At 48.2% G+C, this 24,070-nt stretch overlaps 1 protein-coding gene across 1 annotated transcript in view; it reads right to left on the minus strand.

The window, feature by feature from the left end:
• Nucleotides 1–24,070, minus strand: part of LOC138294019 (equilibrative nucleobase transporter 1-like) — a 387,196-nt gene that overhangs the window by 300,476 nt on the left and 62,650 nt on the right. The window contains exon 2 of the mRNA XM_069233271.1: nt 16,991–17,120. Coding sequence (XP_069089372.1) covers nt 16,991–17,120 — 130 coding nt within the window. The remainder of the gene's footprint in view (nt 1–16,990; nt 17,121–24,070) is intronic.

The following is a 24,070-nucleotide window of genomic DNA, read 5'->3' on the forward strand; positions in this document are numbered from 1 at the left end:
TAAGGGTTGTTCATCACCAGTACTGTACAGCCAAAAAAACAAACATCGACAAATGAACAAGCATGGAATAACTGAAGAGATCCTTCACATTATGGAATAAGTTTGGTAGAGTTTAATATAGTCCTTCTACAGCAGGTCCCAAATATCTACACAAGCTGACCACTTCTATACATCTCACAGACACAGAGATATGGGATGATAATAAAAAATGTCCACCCAAACTAATCTCTCCTCTCCTCTCTTCCTCCATCCATGCCAGTTCAGGACCACAGCTGTCCATAAAACTTCTGATTGGGCAACTCGTTACAGTAAGCAGATAAGCAGGACATTTCATATGAAATACCATAAAGGGACCTGGAGAGCTGTTGAAAGTTACCAGCATAGTGAAAAACATTAAACAACGCATCTGTCTCTTAAACTTCCTTATACAACACACTGCTATGCTCTGCGTCCCATAACACGATAACTGCACCTCTGTGGTCATCACGCACAATGTGGGAACATTTCCCACATGGATCAAAACAAAAACGTCTGTCCAACCACACACCCTGCATGGTGTAGCATGTTACTCGTAGGCAGATGCTTCAGTGCCACACATAGGGTAGTAAGCGCTACATAAATGCTGCAAAAATACACAAATTATCAAAGCACCTTACCATACGAAATCTGCAGGGGGCATTATCACTACGAGGCACCGAGCTCTGGAACTTGTTGCCTGACATTATTTGAAGTATTCAAGAGCACATGCACTTCAGAAGAGGGCTGCAAACCTGGCAATTTCAACGATAACTACATCACCCCACAACTCTGGGATAGAACGCGTAAAGATAAACTCTCTTTCAAGTACCATCTCCAGGTTACAGCCCACAGATCTGGAACAACCCAACCAGCAAACTACTTTCTATATTCAGGACCGCTAAGAAGGGCTGCCCTATGGGTAACTTGAGCATTATATGTTAATAGCAATCCATAATTAACCCTTATGACGTAAACTAATACTAGAAGAGTCGGCAGCCACGTGCAACTTAATTCTCCTACACTCACATAAGACAGCTCTGCTACGGGGCTTGCCCATCACCCAGTAATAAACCAGCCATCGCCAACTGGACAAGCCTGAAATGACAGAAACTACTGGCCAACTGGAGGACTCTAGTCCAGTCCACCACTTCAGGTCCTAACTAGCCACACACTATGATCACTTCTTTACATCTCACAATGACACTCAGATATAGGATGATAGTAGCAAAGCCCATCAAAGCCCCTCTCCACCACCTCTCTCCGAGATACCTTCACAGGACCAAAAAACAACTTTAAACAAATATCAGGGTGGACAGACCAGTGCAATAACCCACTAAGGAGAATATGATATTAAAGAACACCATAGAGGGACCTGCAGAGCAGCTCAAAACTGCCAGTGCACTGAAAACTATAAACAGAAGGTCTGTCTCACACCTCTTCACCCACCACATTGCTAAATGCTGCATCACATAGCACGATAACCGCATCTCGGTGGTCATCACACACAGCATGGAATCATTTCCCACATATGATCAAAAACAGATGGCTCATCAGGATATGCAGGCTACACCCCAGCTCCCTTTGTGTCACTGTCTAGAGGAGAGGTGCAAACAGCCCAAGTGTCAACCGACCCAGACAGGGAATCCACAAGCAGGCAGAGTCACAGAATGGTTTAAGCAAGAAAATGCCTACTTTCTAAAAGTGGCATTTTCAAACACACAATCTAAAAACAAACTTTACTAAAGATGTATTTTTAAATTGTGAGTTCAGAGACCCTGAACTCCATATCTCTATCTGCTCCCAAAGGGAATCTGCACTTTAATAATATTTAAAGGCAGCCCCCATGTTAACCTATGAGAGAGATAGGCCTTGCACAGTGAAAACCGAATTTGGCAGTATTTCACTGTCAGGACACATAAAACACATTAGTATATGTCCTACCTTAAACATACACTGCGCCCTGCCCATGGGGCTACCTAGGGCCTACCTTAGGGGTGTCTTGTACGTAAGAAAAGCAAAGATTTAGGCCTTTCAAGTGGGTACACTTGCCAAGTTGAATTGGTAGTTTAAAAATGCACACACAGACATTGCAGGGGCAGGACTGAGCCATGTTTACAGGGCTACTAATGTGGGTGGCACAACCAGTGCTGCAGGCCCACTAGTAGCATTTGATTTACAGGCACTGGGCACCTCTAGTGCACTGTACTAGGGTCTTACTAGTAAATCAAATATGCCAATCATGGAAAGCCAATCACATACACATTTTACATAGAAGCACTTACACTTTAGCACTGGATAGCAGTAGTAAAGTGCCCAGAGTAACAAAAACGGCAAAAACAGAGTCCAGCACACAGAAACAACCTGTGAAACAGGCAAAAAGTTAGGGGAGACCACGGCAAGGATGCCAAGTATAACATGAGCTATCTTTCAAGTTAAACACATTGGGCAGCTGCACTGCCACCCATCACACTCAAGACTGATGCCTTGTGCTGGGCAGAGGTGGGAAGGTTCTTCCACCCACCTCTCACGTGTGTGATAAGACACAGAACCGATGGACAAGACTCTTCCACTGAGCCTTACTTGCCTGACTTCAGTCCGCTGCATGCAAATGTGGTAGAGGTTACATCTCGTACCTACACAGCCCTAACCACTTCCTTATCCCAGGAGAACAGAGAACATCTGCCACTGGTGGCATGCTCACATCTCGTGAGGGCATTGAGGAACAACACCTCACACCATGATGCATGGCCATCCACTGCCACCTCGTGACAAGCCTTCGACATGCCACAGCTATTAGTAGCAGTACATGGCACACACATGGCATCACAGGCACCTATCTTCTGCCAACTCAGCTCATGTTCTCTGCCAGCTGCAGTTATTACAAGTATAGTCAGGGGTGGCACAGGCCCATGACATCACAGGTGGCCCTTCTCTGTCATATTGTCATGCCCACCTCTAGCCACAGCTGTCAGGAGAAGGATGGTCAGGGGAAACAGAACCGGGTTACCGCCGTACAGATCTAGATGTCACTGCTGTACTGGTGGTGTGACAGCGGTGGATTACCGATGGAGTGGGGTCTTCCCTTGTATAAATGAGTTGATATAGGTGTGTTTCATTCAATGTATGGAACAACTTCTATCAACACATTTTCCAACCCCAAGTTAAAAAAAGAAAAATACATACTTGCATGTATGTTGATGGCCAGGTCCCGAGTGAAGGCATAGTGACACCCATCCGTGTCCATGTCCCATGTATTGCTCATCTTCGTGTCCAGGGAAGACGTGGTCAGTGTCCTTCGTGGTTGATAGAAATTGGGTCTCTAGTTGGCAGAGGTTTGCACTCTGTACAAGTAGGGACCACAGTCCTAATCAGGGCAAATAAGATACACACCAAAAGTTTACCTCTGCTCACCCTTTGGTAGCTTGGCACATAGCAGTCAGTCTAAACTAAAGAGGCAATGTGTAAATTATTTGTACACACACACAGTAACACAGTGAAAACACCAGAAATGGACTCTACACCTGTTTAGAGAAATAGCCAATATTTATCTGAGTCAAACAAGACCAAAATGACAAAAATCCAACATACAGGAGCCAAGTTATGAATTTTGAAAGATTAAATCAAAATACAGTGCTTAGAAGTCAATAACTCTAAATCTGACCCAGGGCTATCTGGTCATGCAGAGAGGGACAAATCCAAAAGTTCTGTCCAATCACAATGGAGTATGGGCCAGGTGCAGTAGTCATGCAGACCCACTGACACTACCTTGGTTGCATTGATGCTCAGTGGTGATGCATTGATCCAAGGAGGAGATGCGTCGTGCTTGTAGACGATGCGTCATTTCCTGATCAGGCAACGTCATTGATGTGTCGATGTACAGAAGCGATGAGTACCAGGTCCAATGCACCATTGCTGCGGCGGGCAAGTCAAGGCTGCGTTGAATGTCGGGTTGTTGCGTTGCGCAGTCAGTGAACGGGGTCCGCAGCTTTGGTGCAGGCAGTGGCAAAGCATCATTTCTACAGCAGAATGCGTTGGTTCCAAGTGCCACACAGGTGCGTCAGTTCTCGTGTTGCAGCACCATGCTCACCTCCAAGGGTCCAGGACTGAATTTAGCACCACCTCAAAAAACGGTACTCACAGCAGAGGAGGCAGGTGCTGGTAGCAAGATGCAGGTGAAGTCTTTGATATCCCTGAGTTTTCAGAAACAGGAGGCAAGCTCAGTCAGGTCCTCGGAGAAACTTTAGATTGCAGGAGGTAGAGAGTTAGATCCAGTCCTGTCACTCCCAGGCAAGAAGCAGCAGGCCAACACAGCAGAGCAAACAGCAAAGTGGCAGTCCCTCCTGCCAGCCAGCCAGTCCTTCTTCCTGGTAGAATGTCTTCCATCCAGAAGTGTTCTGAGTGTATGGTGTCAGAGGCCCAGTACTTATACGCAAAAAGGCCTTTCATGTTGGGGTAACTTCAAAGGAATTTTCTGAAGTTCACAAGTATCCCTTTCAACCTTGCCCTGGCTCTAGACTACCAGTAGGGGATAATGAGCCCCTTGTGTGAGGGCAGGACACAGTCTATTCAGATGTAAGTGTGAACTGCCTCTCCCTCTCCTTGCCCAGGATGACTATCAGTATGCAGATGGATGCAGATGTATCCTCTGTCACACCCAGTCCTTCCTGTGTTGTAGCTGTCTAGAGAGAATGCACAAATGTGGCTGTAACATAAACCCAGACATGTATTCAAAGACAGGCTAAGGCACAGAATGGTTAAAGTAAGAAAATGGCAACTTTCTAAAAGTGGCATTTTCAGACCCGCAATTTAAAAACCAACGTCACCAAAGTATGTATTTTTAAATTGTTAAGTCCAGAGACACCAAACTCCATATTTCTCTCTTTTCCCAATTTGAAATTACAGTTAAAAGATGTTTTAAGGCAACCCCAATGCTAGCCTATGTGAGAGATAGTCCTTGCAAAAGTGAAAAACAAGTTTAAGAGTTTTTCACTACTGGACATGTCAAACTTAAAAGTACATGTCCAACTTTTGAAAAACACTGCACTCTGCCCTTGGGGCTAACTAGGGCCTACCTTAGGGGTGACTTACATGTAATAAAAAAGAAGATTTGGATCTGGCAAGTGGGTACACTTTCCAGGTTGAAGTGGCAGTTAAAACTGCACACACAGACACTGCAAAGGCAGGCCTGAGACATGTTTGAAAGGCTACTGTAGTGGGTGGCACAACCAGTGCTGCAGGCCCTCTTGCAACATGTGACTTACAGGCCCTGGGCACACATAGTGCACTCTACTACAGACTTATCAGTAAATCAAATATGGCAATCGAAAAAAGAGGACGAGAAAGAGAAAAATGTCTGGGGATGACCCTGCAGAAAGGGCCATTTCCAACAGTGGTCAACTGCCAGCAGCAATGGCTGGAGGCCTCCAGTCGTGTTCCAGCTGCAAAGGTAAATGGAAAAGGTGTTTTTTCTCCCACATTCCCCCATCCACCAGCCTTGGTGTGGAGGTATTCCCGCCACAGTTGGTCTGGCAGGAAAGCACATCCAAATCTGCTCGGCGGGAACAGTGGCTGGAGTTCCGTCACCAGCCACTGTTTCCTATTGCACCGCCGACACGGGTTGGGATCCTGGCGGAGGCGGCGGGACTGTGGCGGTCTTTCGTCTAGGGTCCCGCCAACATCTATATAGGGCGAGCAGACTCCAAAGGCAGCGGACGGGAAATCAGACGAAAAAGCGATGGTGGGACCTTTACTGCCAAGATTTAAATCAGGCCCTTAACCCCTTCGCTGCCAGGCCTTTTCCCCCTCCTGTGCCGGGCCTTTTTTTGCCTATTTGGGGCAGTTCGCGCTTAGGCCCTCATAACTTTTTGTCCACATAAGCTAACCAAGCCAAATTTGCGTCCTTTTTTTCCAACATCCTAGGGATTCTAGAGGTACCCAGACTTTGTGGGTTCCCTTGAAGGAGGCCAAGAAATTGGCCAAAATACAGTGAAAATTTCGTTTTTTTCAAAAAAATTGGAAAAAGTGGCTGCAGAAGAAGGCTTGTGGTTTTTCCCCTGAAAATGGCATCAACAAAGGGTATGCGGTGCTAAACTCAGCAGCTTCCCAGCTTTCAGGAACAGGCAGACTTGAATCAGAAAACCCAATTTTTCAACACAATTTTGGCATTTTACTGGGGCATACCCCATTTGTGCAATTTTTTGTGCTTTCAGCCTCCTTCCAGTCAGTGACAGGAATGGTCATGAAACCAATGCTGGATCCCAGAAACCTAACCATTTCTGAAAAGTAGACAAAATTCTGAATTCAGCAAGGGGTCATTTGTGTAGATCCTACAAGGGTTTCCTACAGAAAATAACAGCTGAAAAAGAAAAACATTGAAATTGAGGTGAAAAAAACATCAATTTTTCTCTACGTTTTACTCTGTAACTTTTCCCTGCAATGTCAGATTATCGAAAGCAATATACCGTTACGTCTGCTGGACTCCTCTGGTTGCGGGGATATATAGGGCTTGTAGGTTCATCAAGAACCCGAGGAACCCAGAGCCAATAAATGAGCTGCACCCTGCAGTGCGTTTTCATTCTATACCGGGTATACAGCAATTCATTTGCTGAAATATAAGGAGTAAAAAATTGCTATCAAGAAAACCTTTGCATTTCCAAAAAGGGCACAATATAAGGTGTTGAGGAGCAGTGGTTATTTGCACATCTCTGAATTCCGGGGTGACCATAGTAGCACGTGAATTACAGGGAATTTCTCAAATAGATGTCTTTTTTACACACACTCCTATATTTGGAAGGAAAAAATGTAGAGAAAGACAAGGGGCAATAGTACTTGTTTTGCTAATCTATGTTCCCCCAAGTCTCCCGATAAAAATGGTACCTCACTTGTGTGGGTAGGCCTAGCGCCCGCGACAGGATATGCCCCAAAACACAACATGGACACATCACAGAAAACAGAGCTGTTTTTAGCAAAGTGACTACCTGTAGGTTTTGGCCTCTAGCTCAGCCGCCACCTAGGGAAACCTACCAAACCTGTGCATTTCTGAAAACTAGAGACCTAGGGGAATCCAAGGAGGGGTGACTTGTGTGGCTCGGACCAGGTTCTGTTACCCAGAATCCTTTGCAAACCTCAAAATTTGGCTAAAAAAACACATGTTCCTCACATTTCTGTGGCAGAAAGTTATGGAATCTGAGAGGAGCCACAAATTTCCTTCCACCCAGCGTTCCCCCACGTCTCCCGATAAAAATGATACCTCACTTGTGTGGGTAGGCCTAGCACCCGCGACAGGATATGCCCCAAAACACAACGTGGACACATCACAGAAAACAGAGCTGTTTTTAGCAAAGTGACTACCTGTAGATTTTGGCCTCTAGCTCAGCCGCCACCTAGGGAAACCTACCAAACCTGTGCATTTCTGAAAACTAGAGACCTAGGGGAATCCAAGGAGGGGTGACTTGTGTGGCTCGGACCAGGTTCTGTTACCCAGAATCCTTTGCAAACCTCAAAATTTGGCTAAAAAAACACATGTTCCTCACATTTCTGTGGCAGAAAGTTCTGGAATCTGAGAGGAGCCACAAATTTCCTTCCACCCAGCGTTCCCCCACGTCTCCCGATAAAAATGATACCTCACTTGTGTGGGTAGGCCTAGCGCCCGCGACAGGATATACCCCAAAACACAACGTGGACATATCACAGAAAACAGAGCTGTTTTTAGCAAAGTGACTACCTGTAGATTTTGGCCTCTAGCTCAGCCGCCACCTAGGGAAACCTACCAAACCTGTGCATTTCTGAAAACTAAAGACCTAGGGGAATCCAAGGAGGGGTGACTTGCTTGGCTCGGACCAGGTTCTGGTACCCAGAATCCTTTGCAAACCTCAAAATTTCGCTAAAAAAACACATGTTCCTCACATTTCTGTGGCAGAAAGTTCTGGAATCTGAGAGGAGCCACAAATTTCCTTCCACCCAGCGTTCCCCCACGTCGCCCGATAAAAATGATACCTCACTTGTGTGGGTAGGCCTAGCGCCCGCGACAGGATATGCCCCAAAACACAACGTGGACATATCACAGAAAACAGAGCTGTTTTTAGCAAAGTGACTACCTGTAGATTTTGGCCTCTAGCTCAGCCGCCACCTAGGGAAACCTACCAAACCTGTGCATTTCTGAAAACTAGAGACCTAGGGGAATCCAAGGAGGGGTGACTTGCGGGGCTCGGACCAGGTTCTGTTACCCAGAATCCTTTGCAAACCTCAAAATTTGGCTAAAAAAACACATGTTCCTCACATTTCTGTGGCAGAAAGTTCTGGAATCTGAGAGGAGCCACAAATTTCCTTCCACCCAGCGTTCCCCCACGTCTCCTGATAAAAATGATACCTCACTTGTGTGGGTAGGCCTAGCGCCCGCGACAGGATATGCCCCAAAACACAACGTGGACATATCACAGAAAACAGAGCTGTTTTTAGCAAAGTGACTACCTGTAGATTTTGGCCTCTAGCTCAGCCGCCACCTAGGGAAACCTACCAAACCTGTGCATTTCTGAAAACTAGAGCCCTAGGGGAATCCAAGGAGGGGTGACTTGCGGGGCTCGGACCAGGTTCTGTTACCCAGAATCCTTTGCAAATCTCAAAATTTGGCTAAAAAAACACATGTTCCTCACATTTCTGTGGCAGAAAGTTCTGGAATCTGAGAGGAGCCACAAATTTCCTTCCACCCAGCGTTCCCCCACATCTCCCGATAAAAATGATACCTCACTTGTGTGGGTAGGCCTAGCGCCCGCGACAGGATATGCCCCAAAACACAACGTGGACATATCACAGAAAACAGAGCTGTTTTTAGCAAAGTGACTACCTGTAGATTTTGGCCTCTAGCTCAGCCGCCACCTAGGGAAACCTACCAAACCTGTGCATTTCTGAAAACTAGAGACCTAGGGGAATCCAAGGAGGGGTGACTTGCGGGGCTCGGACCAGGTTCTGTTACCCAGAATCCTTTGCAAACCTCAAAATTTGGCTAAAAAAACACATGTTCCTCACATTTCTGTGGCAGAAAGTTCTGGAATCTGAGAGGAGCCACAAATTTCCTTCCACCCAGCGTTCCCCCACGTCTCCCGATAAAAATGATACCTCACTTGTGTGGGTAGGCCTAGCGCCCGCGACAGGATATGCCCCAAAACACAACGTGGACATATCACAGAAAACAGAGCTGTTTTTAGCAAAGTGACTACCTGTAGATTTTGGCCTCTAGCTCAGCCGGCACCTAGGGAAACCTACCAAACCTGTACATTTCTGAAAACTAGAGGCCTAGGGGAATCCAAGGAGGGGTGACTTGTGTGGCTCGGACCAGGTTCTGTTACCCAGAATCCTTTGCAAACCTCAAAATTTGGCTAAAAAAACACATGTCCCTCACATTTCTGTGGCAGAAAGTTCTGGAATCTGAGAGGAGCCACAAATTTCCTTCCACCCAGCGTTCCCCCACATCTCCCGATAAAAATGATACCTCACTTGTGTGGGTAGGCCTAGCGCCCGCGACAGGATATGCCCCAAAACACAACGTGGACATATCACAGAAAACAGAGCTGTTTTTAGCAAAGTGACTACCTGTAGATTTTGGCCTCTAGCTCAGCCGCCACCTAGGGAAACCTACCAAACCTGTGCATTTCTGAAAACTAGAGACCTAGGGGAATCCAAGGAGGGGTGACTTGCGGGGCTCGGACCAGGTTCTGTTACCCAGAATCCTTTGCAAACCTCAAAATTTGGCTAAAAAAACACATGTTCCTCACATTTCTGTGGCAGAAAGTTCTGGAATCTGAGAGGAGCCACAAATTTCCTTCCACCCAGCGTTCCCCCACGTCTCCCGATAAAAATGATACCTCACTTGTGTGGGTAGGCCTAGCGCCCGCGACAGGATATGCCCCAAAACACAACGTGGACATATCACAGAAAACAGAGCTGTTTTTAGCAAAGTGACTACCTGTAGATTTTGGCCTCTAGCTCAGCCGGCACCTAGGGAAACCTACCAAACCTGTACATTTCTGAAAACTAGAGACCTAGGGGAATCCAAGGAGGGGTGACTTGTGTGGCTCGGACCAGGTTCTGTTACCCAGAATCCTTTGCAAACCTCAAAATTTGGCTAAAAAAACACATGTCCCTCACATTTCTGTGGCAGAAAGTTCTGGAATCTGAGAGGAGCTACAAATTTCCTTCCACCCAGCGTTCCCCCAAGTCTCCCGATAAAAATGATACCTCACTTGCGTGGGTAGGCCTAGCGCCGGCGACAGGAAACACCCCAAAGCGCAACGTGGACACATCCTAAATTTTGGAAAAAAACAGAGGTGTTTTTTGCAAAGTGCCTACCTGTAGATTTTGGCCTCTAGCTCGGCTGGCACCTAGGGAAACCTACCAAACCTGTGCATTTCTGAAAACTAGAGACCTAGGGGAATCCAAGGAGGGGTGACTTGCGGGGCTCGGACCAGGTTCTGTTACCCAGAATCCTTTGCAAACCTCAAAATTTGGCTAAAAATACACATGTTACTCACATTTCTGTGGCAGAAAGTTCTGGAATCTGAGAGGAGCCACAAATTTCCTTCTACCCAGCGTTCCCCCAAGTCTCCCGATAAAAATGATACCTCACTTGTGTGGGTAGGCCTAGCGCCCGCGACAGGATATGCCCCAAAACACAACGTGGACATATCACAGAAAACAGAGCTGTTTTTAGCAAAGTGACTACCTGTAGATTTTGGCCTCTAGCTCAGCCGCCACCTAGGGAAACCTACCAAACCTGTGCATTTCTGAAAACTAGAGACCTAGGGGAATCCAAGGAGGGGTGACTTGCGGGGCTCGGACCAGGTTCTGTTACCCAGAATCCTTTGCAAATCTCAAAATTTGGCTAAAAAAACACATGTTCCTCACATTTCTGTGGCAGAAAGTTCTGGAATCTGAGAGGAGCCACAAATTTCCTTCCACCCAGCGTTCCCCCACATCTCCCGATAAAAATGATACCTCACTTGTGTGGGTAGGCCTAGCGCCCGCGACAGGATATGCCCCAAAACACAACGTGGACATATCACAGAAAACAGAGTTGTTTTTAGCAAAGTGACTACCTGTAGATTTTGGCCTCTAGCTCAGCCGCCACCTAGGGAGACCTACCAAACCTGTGCATTTCTGAAAACTAGAGACCTAGGGGAATCCAAGGAGGGGTGACTTGCGGGGCTCGGACCAGGTTCTGTTACCCAGAATCCTTTGCAAATCTCAAAATTTGGCTAAAAAAACACATGTTCCTCACATTTCTGTGGCAGAAAGTTCTGGAATCTGAGAGGAGCCACAAATTTCCTTCCACCCAGCGTTCCCCCAAGTCTCCCGATAAAAATGATACCTCACTTGCGTGGGTAGGCCTAGCGCCCACGAAAGGAAAGGGCCCAAAACACAACGTGGACACATCACATTTTTTTATAAAAAGCAGTGCCTACCTGTGGATTTTGGCCTGTAGCTCAGCCGACACCTGAGGAAACCTAGCAAACCAGTGCATTTTTGAAAACTAGAAACCCAGGGGAATCCAAGATGGGGTGACTTGCGGGGCTCTGACCAGGTTATGTTACCCAGAATCCTTTGCAAACATCAAAATTTGGCCCAAAAAACACTTTTTCCTCTCATTTCGGTGACAGAAAGTTCTGGAATCTGAGAGGAGCCACAAATTTCCTTCCACCCAGCGTTCCCCTAAGTCTCTCGATAAAAATGGTACATCACTTCTGTGGGTAGGCCTAGCGCCCACAAAAGGAAATGGCCCAAAACACAACGTGGACACAACATATTTTTTCACAGAAAACAGAGGTGTTTTTTGCAAGGTGCCTACCTGTGGTGTTTGGCCTGTAGCTCAGCCGGCCCCAGGGGGGGGGGGGGCAGAAATGCCCTAAAATAAATTTGCCCCCCCAACCCCCACCCTCCCCCGCCGGGAGCGACCCTTGCCTACGGGGTCGCTCCCCCTGCGTGACATTGGCACCAAAAAACAAATCCCCGGTGCCTAGTGGTTTCTGCCCCCTTGGGGGCAGGTTGACCTAAACTCAGCCAATCTGCCCCCAAGGGGGGCAGAAATGGCCTAAATACAATTTGTCCCCCAGGGGAGCGACTTTTGCCTGATGGGTCGCTCCCCATCTCTAAAAAAAAAAAACAAAGAAAAAAAAAAGAAAAAAAAGAAAAATTCCCCTGGCGCCTAGAGGTTTCTGCCCCCCCCCCCCCGGGGGCACTTCGGCCTAATAATAGGCCGATCTGTCCCCCGGGGGGGCAGAAATGGCCTAAAATAAATTTGCCCCCCCAACCCCCACCACCCCCCCGGGAGCGACCCTTGCCTACGGGGTCGCTCCCCCTGCGTGACATTGGCGCCAAAAAACAAATCCCCGGTGCCTAGTGGTTTCTGCCCCCTTGGGGGCAGATTGACCTAAAATTTGCCAATCTGCCCCCAGGGGGGTAGAAATGGTCTAAATACAATTTGCCCCCCCAGGGGAGCGACCCTTGCCTCATGGGTCGCTCCCCATCTCTAAAAAAAGAAACAACAAAAAAAAAAAAACACAAAAAAAAAATTGCCCTGGTGCCTAGAGTGTTCTGCCCCCCCCCCCCAGGGGCAGTTCGGCCTAATAATAGGCCGATCTGTCCCCCGGGGGGGCAGAAATGGCCTAAAATAAATTTGCCCCCCCAACCCCCATCCCCCCCCCGGGAGCGACCCTTGCCTACGGGGTCGCTCCCCCTGCGTGACATTGGCGCCAAAAAACAAATCCCCGGTGCCTAGTGGTTTCTGCCCCCTTGGGGGCAGATTGACTTAAAATTGGCCAATCTGCCCCCAGGGGGGCAGAAATGGTCTAAATACAATTTGCCCCCCCCAGGGGAGCGACCCTTGCCTGATGGGTCGCTCCCCATCTCTAAAAAAAGAAACAACAAAAAAAAAACACAAAAAAAAAATTGCCCTGGCGCCTAGAGTGTTCTGCCCCCCCCCCCGGGGGCAGTTCGGCCTAAAAATAGGCCGATCTGTCCCCCGGGGGGGCAGAAATGGCCTAAAATAAATTTACCCCCCCAACCCCCACACCCCCCCCGGGAGCGACCCTTGCCTACGGGGTCGCTCCCCCTGCGTGACATTGGCGCTAAAAAACAAATCCCCGGTGCCTAGTGGTTTCTGCCCCCTTGGGGGCAGATTGACCCAAAATTGGCCAATCTGCCCCCAGGGGGGCAGAAATGGTCTAAATACAATTTGCCCCCCCAGGGGAGCGACCCTTGCCTGATGGGTCGCTCCCCATCTCTAAAAAAAGAAACAACAAAAAAAAAAACACAAAAAAAAAAATTGCCCTGGCGCCTAGAGTGTTCTGCCCCCCCCCCGGGGGGGCAGAAATGGCCTAAAATAAATTTGCCCCCCCAACCCCCACACCCCCCCCCCCGGGAGCGACCCTTGCCTACGGGGTCGCTCCCCCTGCGTGACATTGGCGCCAAAAAACAAATCCCCGGTGCCTAGTGGTTTCTGCCCCCTAGGGGGCAGATTGACCTAAAATTGGCCAATCTGCCCCCAGGGGGGCAGAAATGGTCTAAATACAATTTGCCCCCCCAGGGGACCGACCCTTGCCTGATGGGTCGCTCCCCATCTCTAAAAAAAGAAACAACAAAAAAAAAAAACACAAAAAAAAAATTGCCCTGGCGCCTAGAGTGTTCTGTCCCCCCCCGGGGGCAGTTCGGCCTAAAAATAGGCCGATCTGTCCCCCGGGGGGGCAGAAATGGCCTAAAATAAATTTGCCGCCCCAACCGGCACCCCCCCCCCCCCCGGGAGCGACCCTTGCCTACGGGGTCGCTCCCCCTGGGTGACATTGGCGCCAAAAAACAAATCCCCGGTGCCTTGTGGTTTCTGCCCCCTTGGGGGCAGATTGACCTAAAATTGGCCAATCTGCCCCCAGGGGGGCAGAAATGGTCTAAATACAATTTGCCCCCCCAGGGGAGCGACTCTTGCCTGATGGGTCGCTCCCCATCTCTAAAAAAAGAAACAACAAAAAAAAAAAACACAAAAAAAAAATTGCCCTGGCGCCTAGAGTGTTCTGCCCCCCCCCGGGGGCAGTTCGGCCTAATAATAGGCCGATCTGTCCCCCGGGGGGGCAGAAATGGCCTAAAATAAATTTGCCCCCCCACCCCCCCCCCCTGGGAGCGACCCTTGCCTACGGGGTCGCTCCCCCTGCGTGACATTGGCGCCAAAAAACAAATCCCCGGTGCCTAGTGGTTTCTGCCCCCTTGGGGGCAGATTGACCTAAAATCGGCCAATCTGCCCCCAGGGGGGCAGAAATGGTCTAAATACAATTTGCTCCCCAGGGGAGCGACCCTTGCCTGATGGGTCGCTCCCCATCTCTAAAAAAAAAAAAAGAACAAAAAAAAAAAACACAAAAAAAAAATTGCCCTGGCGCCTAGAGGTTTCTTCCCCCCCTGGGGGCAGATCGGCCTAATAATAGGCCGATCTGCCCCCAGGGGGGGCAGAAAAGGCCTTCCCAAAAAATTGTCCCCCCAGGGAGCGACCCTTGCCAAAGGGGTCGCTTTGTTGCGTGACATTCGCGCGCAAAAACAAACTCCCTGGTGTCTAATGGTTTCTGCCCCCCTTGGGGGCAGATTGGCCTTATCAAAATAGGCCAATCTGCCCCCAAGGGGGGCAGAAATGGCCTAAATATATATTGCCCCGTAGGGGAGCGACCCTTGCCTAAGGGATCGCTCCCCACCTAAAAAAAAAGAATTCATCACCAAAAAAAAAAAAAAAAAAAAAATGGTCCCTGGTGCCTAGAGGTTTCTGCCCCCCCTGGGGGCAGAAAAGGCCTAATAATAGGCCAATCTGCCCCCAGGGGGGGCAGAAAAGGCCTTCCTAAAAAAATGCCCCCCTGGGAGCGACCCTTGCCCAAGGGGTCGCTCCCTTTTGCCAATTTCAAGAAAAGAAAAAAAAATCCCTGGTGTCTAGTGGGGTTTCAAAAGCCGGATTGCAAGCAATCCAGCTTTTGAAACCTGTGAGAGACGTCAAAGGGAAGGAAATACATTTCCTTCCCTTTGAAGCCTCTCGGGGCCTCCCCCATGGGATTGAAAAAGAAATGCAAAAGCATTTCTTTTTCAATCGCGCTGGAAGCTCTGCTTCCAGCGCGATGGGGGAGACCCTGTGACTAATCAGCGCGCGCTCGCGCGCTGACGTCACAGGGGGGGTTGGGGGGGGTCGGGGGTGGGAGGGGAAGGGCTTCCCCTTCCATCCCTGACTTGGGGGGGTGGGGGGGAACCCCACAGAGGGAGCGAGAGCGCTCCCTCTGGGCTGTGTGCCGAGGACGTAGTGGTTACGTCCTCGGCACAGCAGCACTGTGCCGCAGGACGTAACCACTACGTCCGCGGCACAGAAGGGGTTAATCTCTGTATGTCTAACAAATGAATGTGAGCTTGTGTAGCGTAACTGGTGCTCATGTAAAGTGCTTCAATACCTTCAGGTTCAGTTTTCGCTATATTAAAGCAGCAGAAAAAATCACAAAGAGGTAGAAATAAAGCATTACCTCAAAAAAGGAAAGACACACAGATACCTGATGAGAAAACTGAATAAGTCGTGGCTTTCACCAAAACTCTTTCATTATCGGGTATGAAATCAGATTCAAATATGTTAGTTCAAAATAGCGGTTGTACAAAAACCTCTTGTGTTTGGTTTAACAGACTATAATGTTGCTCTATAATAATCTGGACCAGTATACAGGGTTTACACAGGAACTGTCCTGCCTCTTAGTTCACTAATGGTTCATGTTTAAAAACTAAACCTTTTCTTAAATACTTCTCAGTGCAGTGCTTTAATGCAACGCATTAACATCAGATCTTCCACAGGGGAAAAAAATATACTTCTGAGTTTTAAAGAGACTTTATCATATTGTTTGTGATGTTTGTTGTATGATTTACATAGCAAACATTTTTGGGGCTTGGCTCGTGAAGGGGATCTAAGATCCAAGCCAGACCCTTGGCTCAGCTCTGGCTCGGCTCTTCCTGTTAATTTGTTGGCTTTCCAGCAGCTATAGTTAGAGCACAGTCAGAGGCAGTCCCCCTGAAGTATGGGATTCTGCAGGGATCTGCACTTAGCCCCACACTTTGCAATATTTATGTGCAGCCTCTGGCAGACATTGTAATGGAATTTGGGCTGTTGATTGCCTCTTACACCGACGATACCCAATTGGTCGTGTCCCTTACCCCGGAGACAGGCGCACAACAGCAGTTAGCCCCATGCTTGGAGAAGGTGGCTTGGTGGATGGCTAGCTGCCCATCGAAATTAAGTGGAGACAAAACTGAACTGATGCTTTTGGGGAACAAACCAATGCCACAAACATCACTCAGCTGGCCAGACTGTTTGGGAACTCTGCCAACTCCCTCCTCCTCAAAAGAAAGTTTGGGCATGTGGCTCTCTATCCATGGATTCCCAAGCAAAGAAACTGACGACATCTAGTTTTGAGCTGTTGAGAACTATATGTAAAATCCTTGATTTGCTACCTACGCAATCCAGGAGAATAGTGGTATATGCGCTTATTCTTTCGAACCTGGACTATGGGAATTCCCTGTATATGGGTTAACCCAAAGCTATTATTAAAAAAACTTCAGGTAGTCCAAAATGCAGCAGCAAGAACCATTTTCAAGACACCCAATATGCAACAGCAAAAAACGCCCTGGCCACCTTGCACTGGCTTCCAGTGGAGGAAAGAATACAATTTAAGACATGGTGCATCACATACAAGGGAACCAACCATAAGGGACCTGCATGTTTAGGGCTCTTCTTTCCATTTACTAGCTAAGTAGGATTTTAAGCTCCTCCAGTGTTACATTTCTGAGGGTCTTGAGAATCTAAAGGACCAGGTGGGGTGTAAGGTCCTTCTCATATCTGACTCCCAGACTATGGAACTCAATGCGGACTAAGGAGAGCGACACAAAGAGCAAGCGATGGACAGGGACACACACAGACGATACTCACATGCTGATGAGTCTGGTGACCATGGTCCCGAAGTGGTCAAAGATCAAACCGTTGGGCAGGGTCATGAAGTTGTTGAGAAAGGAAGTGATGGTGAAGATGAGGGAGAAACGTTCATCTTGGGCGCTGCAGTCTGTGGGGGAGAGAGACATAGCGGATGGGAAGAGATAGAGAATCGGAAGACAAGAAGACCAGAGGCAAACACAAAGAGTGGGAAAGAATGGAGAGATAAGGGGAGACGTGAGGAAGGAAAAAAAGGAGGAAGAAAGAGGTGGAGGAAAGAGAGGGAACAACAAAAGAAAGTGAGAGAAAGGCATGACGGGATAGAATGAAGGTGAGAGACAAGGCCAAATTGGGGGGGGGGAGAGAGGAGAGAATCAGTTAACGAGGACCAGGCACCACTGATGGAAAAACCACATTGCCTAAAAGAAGTCACACAAGTTCAAAGTACTAGTGATAATACAACGTCCCAGTCTGGACAGCCATTCCCACTGTGAAATTCCTGAAATTACCTTATTACGAAACGTGTTGGCTCAGCTGAGAAATCTTTTTTGAAGAATAAATTTTGATGCACCATACATTGGCTCCTGTGATTTCAATGGATTGAATGGAAAATTAACCTATATTTTGAAGCTTATTGGGCTCTTGTTGATTATTGGTTACTATGAAAGTTATGATGTCTTTATAACTCATTGAGTGGTCCTCTTTGCAGTGTGCGGATCTTGGGATTACAGAGGGAGTCTTGTGGCAGTGGGACCCCAAGGATGGAAGTGCACTAACTGTTTGCTATTTTGTGATATTCACTTGTGCGTTGTATCAGTGTCATTACTGCTCTTGTAATTTGTCTTGCTAACTTTAGTTTATCTAATAAGGCAGTTTGGCAGTACCCGGGTTCTGTGCTAGAGACCCGGGGGATCATGGAATTGTCCCCCCAATGTCAGAATGGCATTGGGGTGACAATTCCATGATCTTAGGCATGTTACATGGCCATGTTCGGAGTTACCATTGTGATGCTGTACATAGGTAGTGACCTATGTACAGTGCACGTGTGTAATGGTGTCCCCGCACTCACAATGCCCGGGGAATTTGCCCTGAACGATGTGGGGGCACCTTGGCTAGTGCCAGGGTGCCCACACACTAAGTAACTTTGCACCCAACCTTCACCAGGTGAAGGTTAGACACATAGGTGACTTATAAGTTATTTAAGTGCAGTGGTAAATGGCTGTGAAATAACGTGGACGTTATTTCACTCAGGCTGCACTGGCAGGCCTGTGTAAGAATTGTCAGAGCTCCCTATGGGTGGCAAAAGAAATGCTGCAGCCCATAGGGATCTCCTGGAACCCCAATACCCTTGGTACCTCAGTACTATATACTAGGGAATTATATGGGTGTACGAGTGTGCCAATGAGAATTGGTAAATTTAGTCACTAGCCTGTTAGTGACAAATTTTAAAGTAAAGAGAGAGCATAACCACTGAGGTTCTGGTTAGCAGAGCCTCAGTGAGACAGTTAGGCACCACACAGGGAACACATATAGGCCACAAACTTATGAGCACTGGGGTCCTGGCTAGCAGGGTCCCAGTGACACATAACAAACATACTGACAACAGAGGGTTTTCACTGTGAGCACTGGGTCCTGGCTAGCAGGATCCCAGTGAGACAGTGAAAACACCCTGACATACACTCACAAACAGGCCAAAAGTGGGGGGTAACAAGGCTAGAAAGCGGCTACTTTCTCACACACACACTGAAGAAAGGGGAGCAGAGCAACCTCAGGGCACATCAAGGGTTTCTTTGACTCCAGTAAGAGTTATTGGTCAGTGGGGTGTGGGATCATTGCCAGGGAGATGGTGGGGCTGATAAGGTTGGCTTTGTGGACCAGAGAATCTTGACAGAGGGGAAGACTCAGGCTTTTAACCTTTATGAGGCATATTTTAATGGAGACTGACAGCCAGCTGTGATCCCCAGTTACTACATTGAACTGTGTTGTGTGTCGATCAGAACTGGAGCCACTCCTGCTGTGGTCGGCTGACCCTTGGACAAAGGAGAGGACAGAGGAGAGAGCACTTCAAATGAGCTGACATCCACAACCTGAATTTCAAAGGACCAAGCACTAAATCATATCTGTGTCTGGACTTGGATCATAAAGGGGGAGCATGAGTCCCACACTTTGTTCAACAGCATTGTTAATGAGCAGAATGAATGTTGCCTAGATTTTTAAATCCTGCAAACAGGACCTGGAACCAGGGCCTGCCAGTCTTCCAGATGCATGAGGGCCCACCACCCAAGAAGCCAGGAACATTTGCCCTATGCCTCAAGCACCAGTTTGTGCCTGCCTGCTAAGTCCAGTGTGCCCTGTGAGGAGGCGGAGGGAGCCTGGAGGGAGTGAGGCCCGGCAGGCATCCTGGTGGCTGGGTTCCAGTGAGCTGAGTGTGAGGCGTCTGGCCCGTCTGCTCTCTGATGGAAGTCGGTAACCCCTTTCGGGGTAACCATGAAGTTGCCAGCCGTCGCCTGGTGCGGCTGACAGTGTTGGGGTCATCGCCCACACCTGTAACGTCATTATGCCGGGAGGGGACAATTGGGACTTAGGGTGAGCGTTGCATCTAATTCTGCATAAGCGTGCATATGCGTGGGGTGCGTGTGAACAGGAGTCCAACTGAGCAGGGGTGTATTGTGGGTTTGTGGAACATGATGCATATGTTTTTTTTTTTTTTTTTTGTTTTTTTTTTATTGAGCAGATGCAAATCTTAAGAGCAATACAGAAAACATGACATATTCTTACACTACATCATCCAGAACTTCCACAATACTTAAGTAGCTACAGACGATGATTGTAATAACACTTTTCGTAACATATCATATCCTAAATACATCCTCTATCTTGAATGATGCAAATGTTGACGTGGGTAGGGCTTGTGTTGTGCAGAGCCCTGAAGGTATGTGTGAGGATGTTGAAAAGAGTTTGTTTGTATACGTGAAGCCAGTGGAGCTCCCTGAGGTGCAGGCTCATGTGCGTGCAACGTGTAGGTTGTGTGATCCAGAGTACTGAGTTCTGCATGGTTTGGAGGCGTCTGGTCAAGTGCATGCCCATTTCGATGTATAGAGTGTTCTTGTAGTCCAGTTTGCTTGTCATGAGGGCCTGGGTGATGGATCTGCGAGTGCAGATGAGGAGCCATTTGAAGATTTCCTTCAGTATCTTCAGGGTGAGGAAACAGGAGGCGGTGACAACATTAACTCGGCAGTCATTGTAAGCTGATTTTCGATTACAATGTCTAGGTTCTTAGGGCGGGTAGTGGAGATGGGTGTGGGACCGATTTCTGCTGGCCACCAGGTGAATTCTACATAGAAGACTTACTGATGAAAATCATGACTTCTGTCTTGTCGGTGTTCAGTTTTAGACAGTTGTTTTTCATCCAGTCAGCAACTTTGGTCCTGCAGGCGGTGAGGTTGGTCCAGATGTTAGGGCCCGTATTTATACTCCGTTTGCGCCGAATTTGCGTCGTTTTTTTCGACGCAAATTCGACGCAAAACTAACGCCATATTTATACTTTGGCGCTAGACGCGTCTAGCGCCAAAGTTCCTGGAATGTGCGTCATTTTTTAGCGTGAACCCCTTCCTTGCGTTAATGATATGCAAGGGAGGCGTTCCCGTCTTAAAAAATGACTCCCCAGGCCTTTACGTGGTATTTATACTCCCGGGCAAAAATGACGCCCGGGAGTGGGCGTGGCCAAAAACGGCGCATTTGCGCCGCTTTTTAACGCCTGGGTCAGGGATGGCGTTAAGGGACAAGTGGGCTCAAAATGAGCCCAGAGTGCCCTCCCCTGCCCCCAGGGACCCCCCCTGCCACCCTTGCCCACCCCAGGAGGACACCCAAGGACGGAGGGACCCATCCCATGGACATTAAGGTAAGTTCAGGTAAGTATTTTTTTTTTTTTTTTTGTGGCATAGGGGGGCCTGATTTGTGCCCCCCTACATGCCACTATGCCCAATGACCATGCCCAGGGGACAGAAGTCCCCTGGGCATGGCCATTGGGCAAGGGGGCATGACTCCTATCTTTACAATGATAGGAGTCATGTTGATGGGGGATGGGCGTCGAAAATAAATGGCGCAAGTCGGGTTACGATGATTTTTTCGACGCAACCTGACTTGCCCCATTTTAAGACGCCCATGCGCCATTTTCCCCCTACGCCGGCGCTGCCTGGTGTACGTGGTTTTTCTCGCGCACACCAGGCTACGCCGGTCTGCTTGCGCCGGCTAACGCCATTCAATAAATACGGCGCCCGCATGGCGCTTCAGAATGGCGTTAGCCGGCGCTAATTTTTTTGACGCAAAACTGCGTTAGCGCAGTTTTGCGTCAAAAAGTATAAATACGGCCCTAGGTGTTTTGTCAGACAGAGAGAATATCAACTGTGTGTCATTAATGTAGGATAGGACATTGATTCTATGGGCTTGGATGATGCTGGGAAACGGTATCATGTATGTGTTGAAGAGGGTCGTGCTGAGAGAAAAGGTTTCATATAGTCACTTAATGAGGATGGACTAGGAGACAATTTCGAAAGCCATGGAAAGGTCAAGTAGGATGAGGACTATAGGGTCTTCTCTGTCCAGGATCATCCCAATGTCATCTGGTGCGGCGATGAGGGTTGTTTCTGTTCTGTGGTTTGGTCTGAATCTGGGCTCATTGGGGTCAAGGAGATGGTTTTCGTTGAGCTGGGCGCTTGTTGATCAGTATCTCCAGGAGATTTGGCTGAGTACGGTAGCAGGAAGATGCATCTATAATTATTTAGTGTACTTGTGGAGGGTTTCATGAGCAAGACTAGTACTGTGGCATGTTTGCAGGTGTCCGGGTGGGTGACTTTAGTGTTGGTGATATTCAGGATCAAGGAGCGCTGAGCGGATGGTTTGCAGTTCTTTGATGAAGATGTGATTTGGGTTATAGTCCGAAGTGGAGATGGAGTGGATAAACTGCCTGGAGGAAGTGGTTTACTCCAAGAAAATGATGGGCCGGGCCATCAGTGTGATTTATGTGGTTGAGCTGGGGAGACTTGTTGTGACGGGGACCAGTTGTGGGTCGAAGTTGTCATATATGTTGGTCATCTTATTGTAGATGAACTGGGACAGTTAAATGCATTGGTCCAGTGGGGGAAAGATGCTGGTGTAGCTGGATGCCGGTGAGGTGTAATCTTTCTTGATGAAAAATATCTGTTTAATGCTGTTGGTGTTGGCGTCAATGCGGTCTGCGAGCCCAGATCGTTTGGTGGTTTGAATCTGCTGGTGGTATCTTCTGAGGGCAGATTTGAAGGTGGTCCTGTCCTTTTTGCCCTGACTCATCATCTATCTGTGCTGTAGTTGTTTGCAGTGGCGTTTGGTCATCCTGAGCTCTTCTGTGTACCAACTGGCTTGCAGTCTGGACCTTTTGATTTTGTTGGGTTTCAAGGGTACCAATGTGTCAGGCACCCTTGAAGTTGGAGTTGGGGAGGCTGCTGTTGTGAGCAGGCCAGTGTTCCAGGAGTTCAGCAGTCCAGGCTTCTTTTTATAACGTGTTCCAGTCTCGTCAGGAAGGTTTTACGGTGCTGGTTCTGTGGTGATGCAGGATGGGAGCAGTGAATTTGATAAGGGTGATCAGTGTTGTCTTGTTTATTGTGATGTTTCTGAAGGTGGTAAATATAGGGTCCAGTAGGCGTCCATAGAAGTGGATGGGTCCTTTTACCTGTTGGATGAGGCTGAGGTTTCTTAGGTCTTGAGAAGCTAGTGATGGTGTTTGGATCAGTGTGGTCTTCCAGGTGGGCATTTAGGAGGATGAAGGTTTTTGAGTCAAGGATGAGGGATGCGATAAAGTCTGTGATGGTGCTGGTGAAGTTGTGCATGGTGTCGGTCATCGGTAGATGATTGTGCTTCACAAGATGAAGTTGGCTCCATGTTGCTGGGGGTCTCTTCTGAGATGGTGGTGCAGCTAATAGAATCTTTGAAAACAATGGCGATCCCGTGTCCGAGCTTGCGTTGTCAGTCTTGTTTGGTGATCTTGTATCTTGGAGGGTTGGCTGCAGCAATGTTTGGGGGCCAGAATCCGGAGGTCAGATAGGTGAGGAAGAGCAGGTCCAGTGAGTGTTCGTGAAGTGGGTCCCAGACTTTGTTGCCATCTTTGATGAGTGAGCAGGTGTTGAGGAGTATGCAGTGTTGTGTGGTGCGGTGTCCAGGATTGAGTTCAAGGACTGCTGCGGTGGTGTAGGGGTGGGGATCAGGGTTCCTGGCACTGGGTACACGCGGGATGTGGACGGGTGCAGACGGCCTTGCCTTTGGCACACCTTTGGCACTCCAGAAGGGAGCAGGGCTAGAAGTGGGGAGGGGGGCAGGAAGCAGGAGAGATGGAGAGAGTGAGAGGTGGGTGAGTGGTGGGAAAGGTGAGGAGTGCGGTAGCGACAGGAGGTGAGAGAGTGAAAAAGGCACAGAAAAAGGGGACAAAAGAGCAAAATAAGGGCACGAAAAGAATGAAAAGAAAGAACAAGAAGAGCGTCAAAAACTAAATACAGAAAGCTGAGGAAACACAAGAGAAACCTAGAGTAAAACAGTGAGAACAAGAGTGAGGAGCAAAAAAGGGCATAGTGAGATAGTAAGAAAACCAGAGCGATAATGGTACAAAAGCCGAAAGGTAAAAGCACAGGAAATAACGTCAAACAGTCCAATGACAGGGACAGAAAACAAGAAAAAACACAGATAGAAACAAACCACCATGAAAAATGCCATAAGTGAGGGTGTGAGAGAGAGAGATACAGAGAGACAAAGAAAAAGAGACAGAGAGAGAGAGAGACAGACAGAGAGAGAAAGAGAGGGAGAGAGAGAGAGAGATGGGGTGAGAGAGAGGGGAGAATGAGAGAACATTAACAGAGAAAGAGGGAGAGAGAGGCAGAGAGAGAGAGAGGGAGAGAGGGAGAGAGAGAGGTGAGTGAGAGAGATGGGAAGAAAGAGAAAAAGAAAGAAAGAGAGACAGAGAGAGGGGGGAGGAGATAGAGAGGAGAGAGAGACAGATAGAGAAAGCGAGAGAGAGAGAAAGAGAGAGCGAGAGAGAGAGGGGTGAGAGAGAGG

This window comes from Pleurodeles waltl, chromosome 4_2 (assembly GCF_031143425.1).
Source record: "Pleurodeles waltl isolate 20211129_DDA chromosome 4_2, aPleWal1.hap1.20221129, whole genome shotgun sequence".
In the NCBI taxonomy this organism is placed as follows: Eukaryota; Metazoa; Chordata; class Amphibia; order Caudata; family Salamandridae; genus Pleurodeles; species Pleurodeles waltl.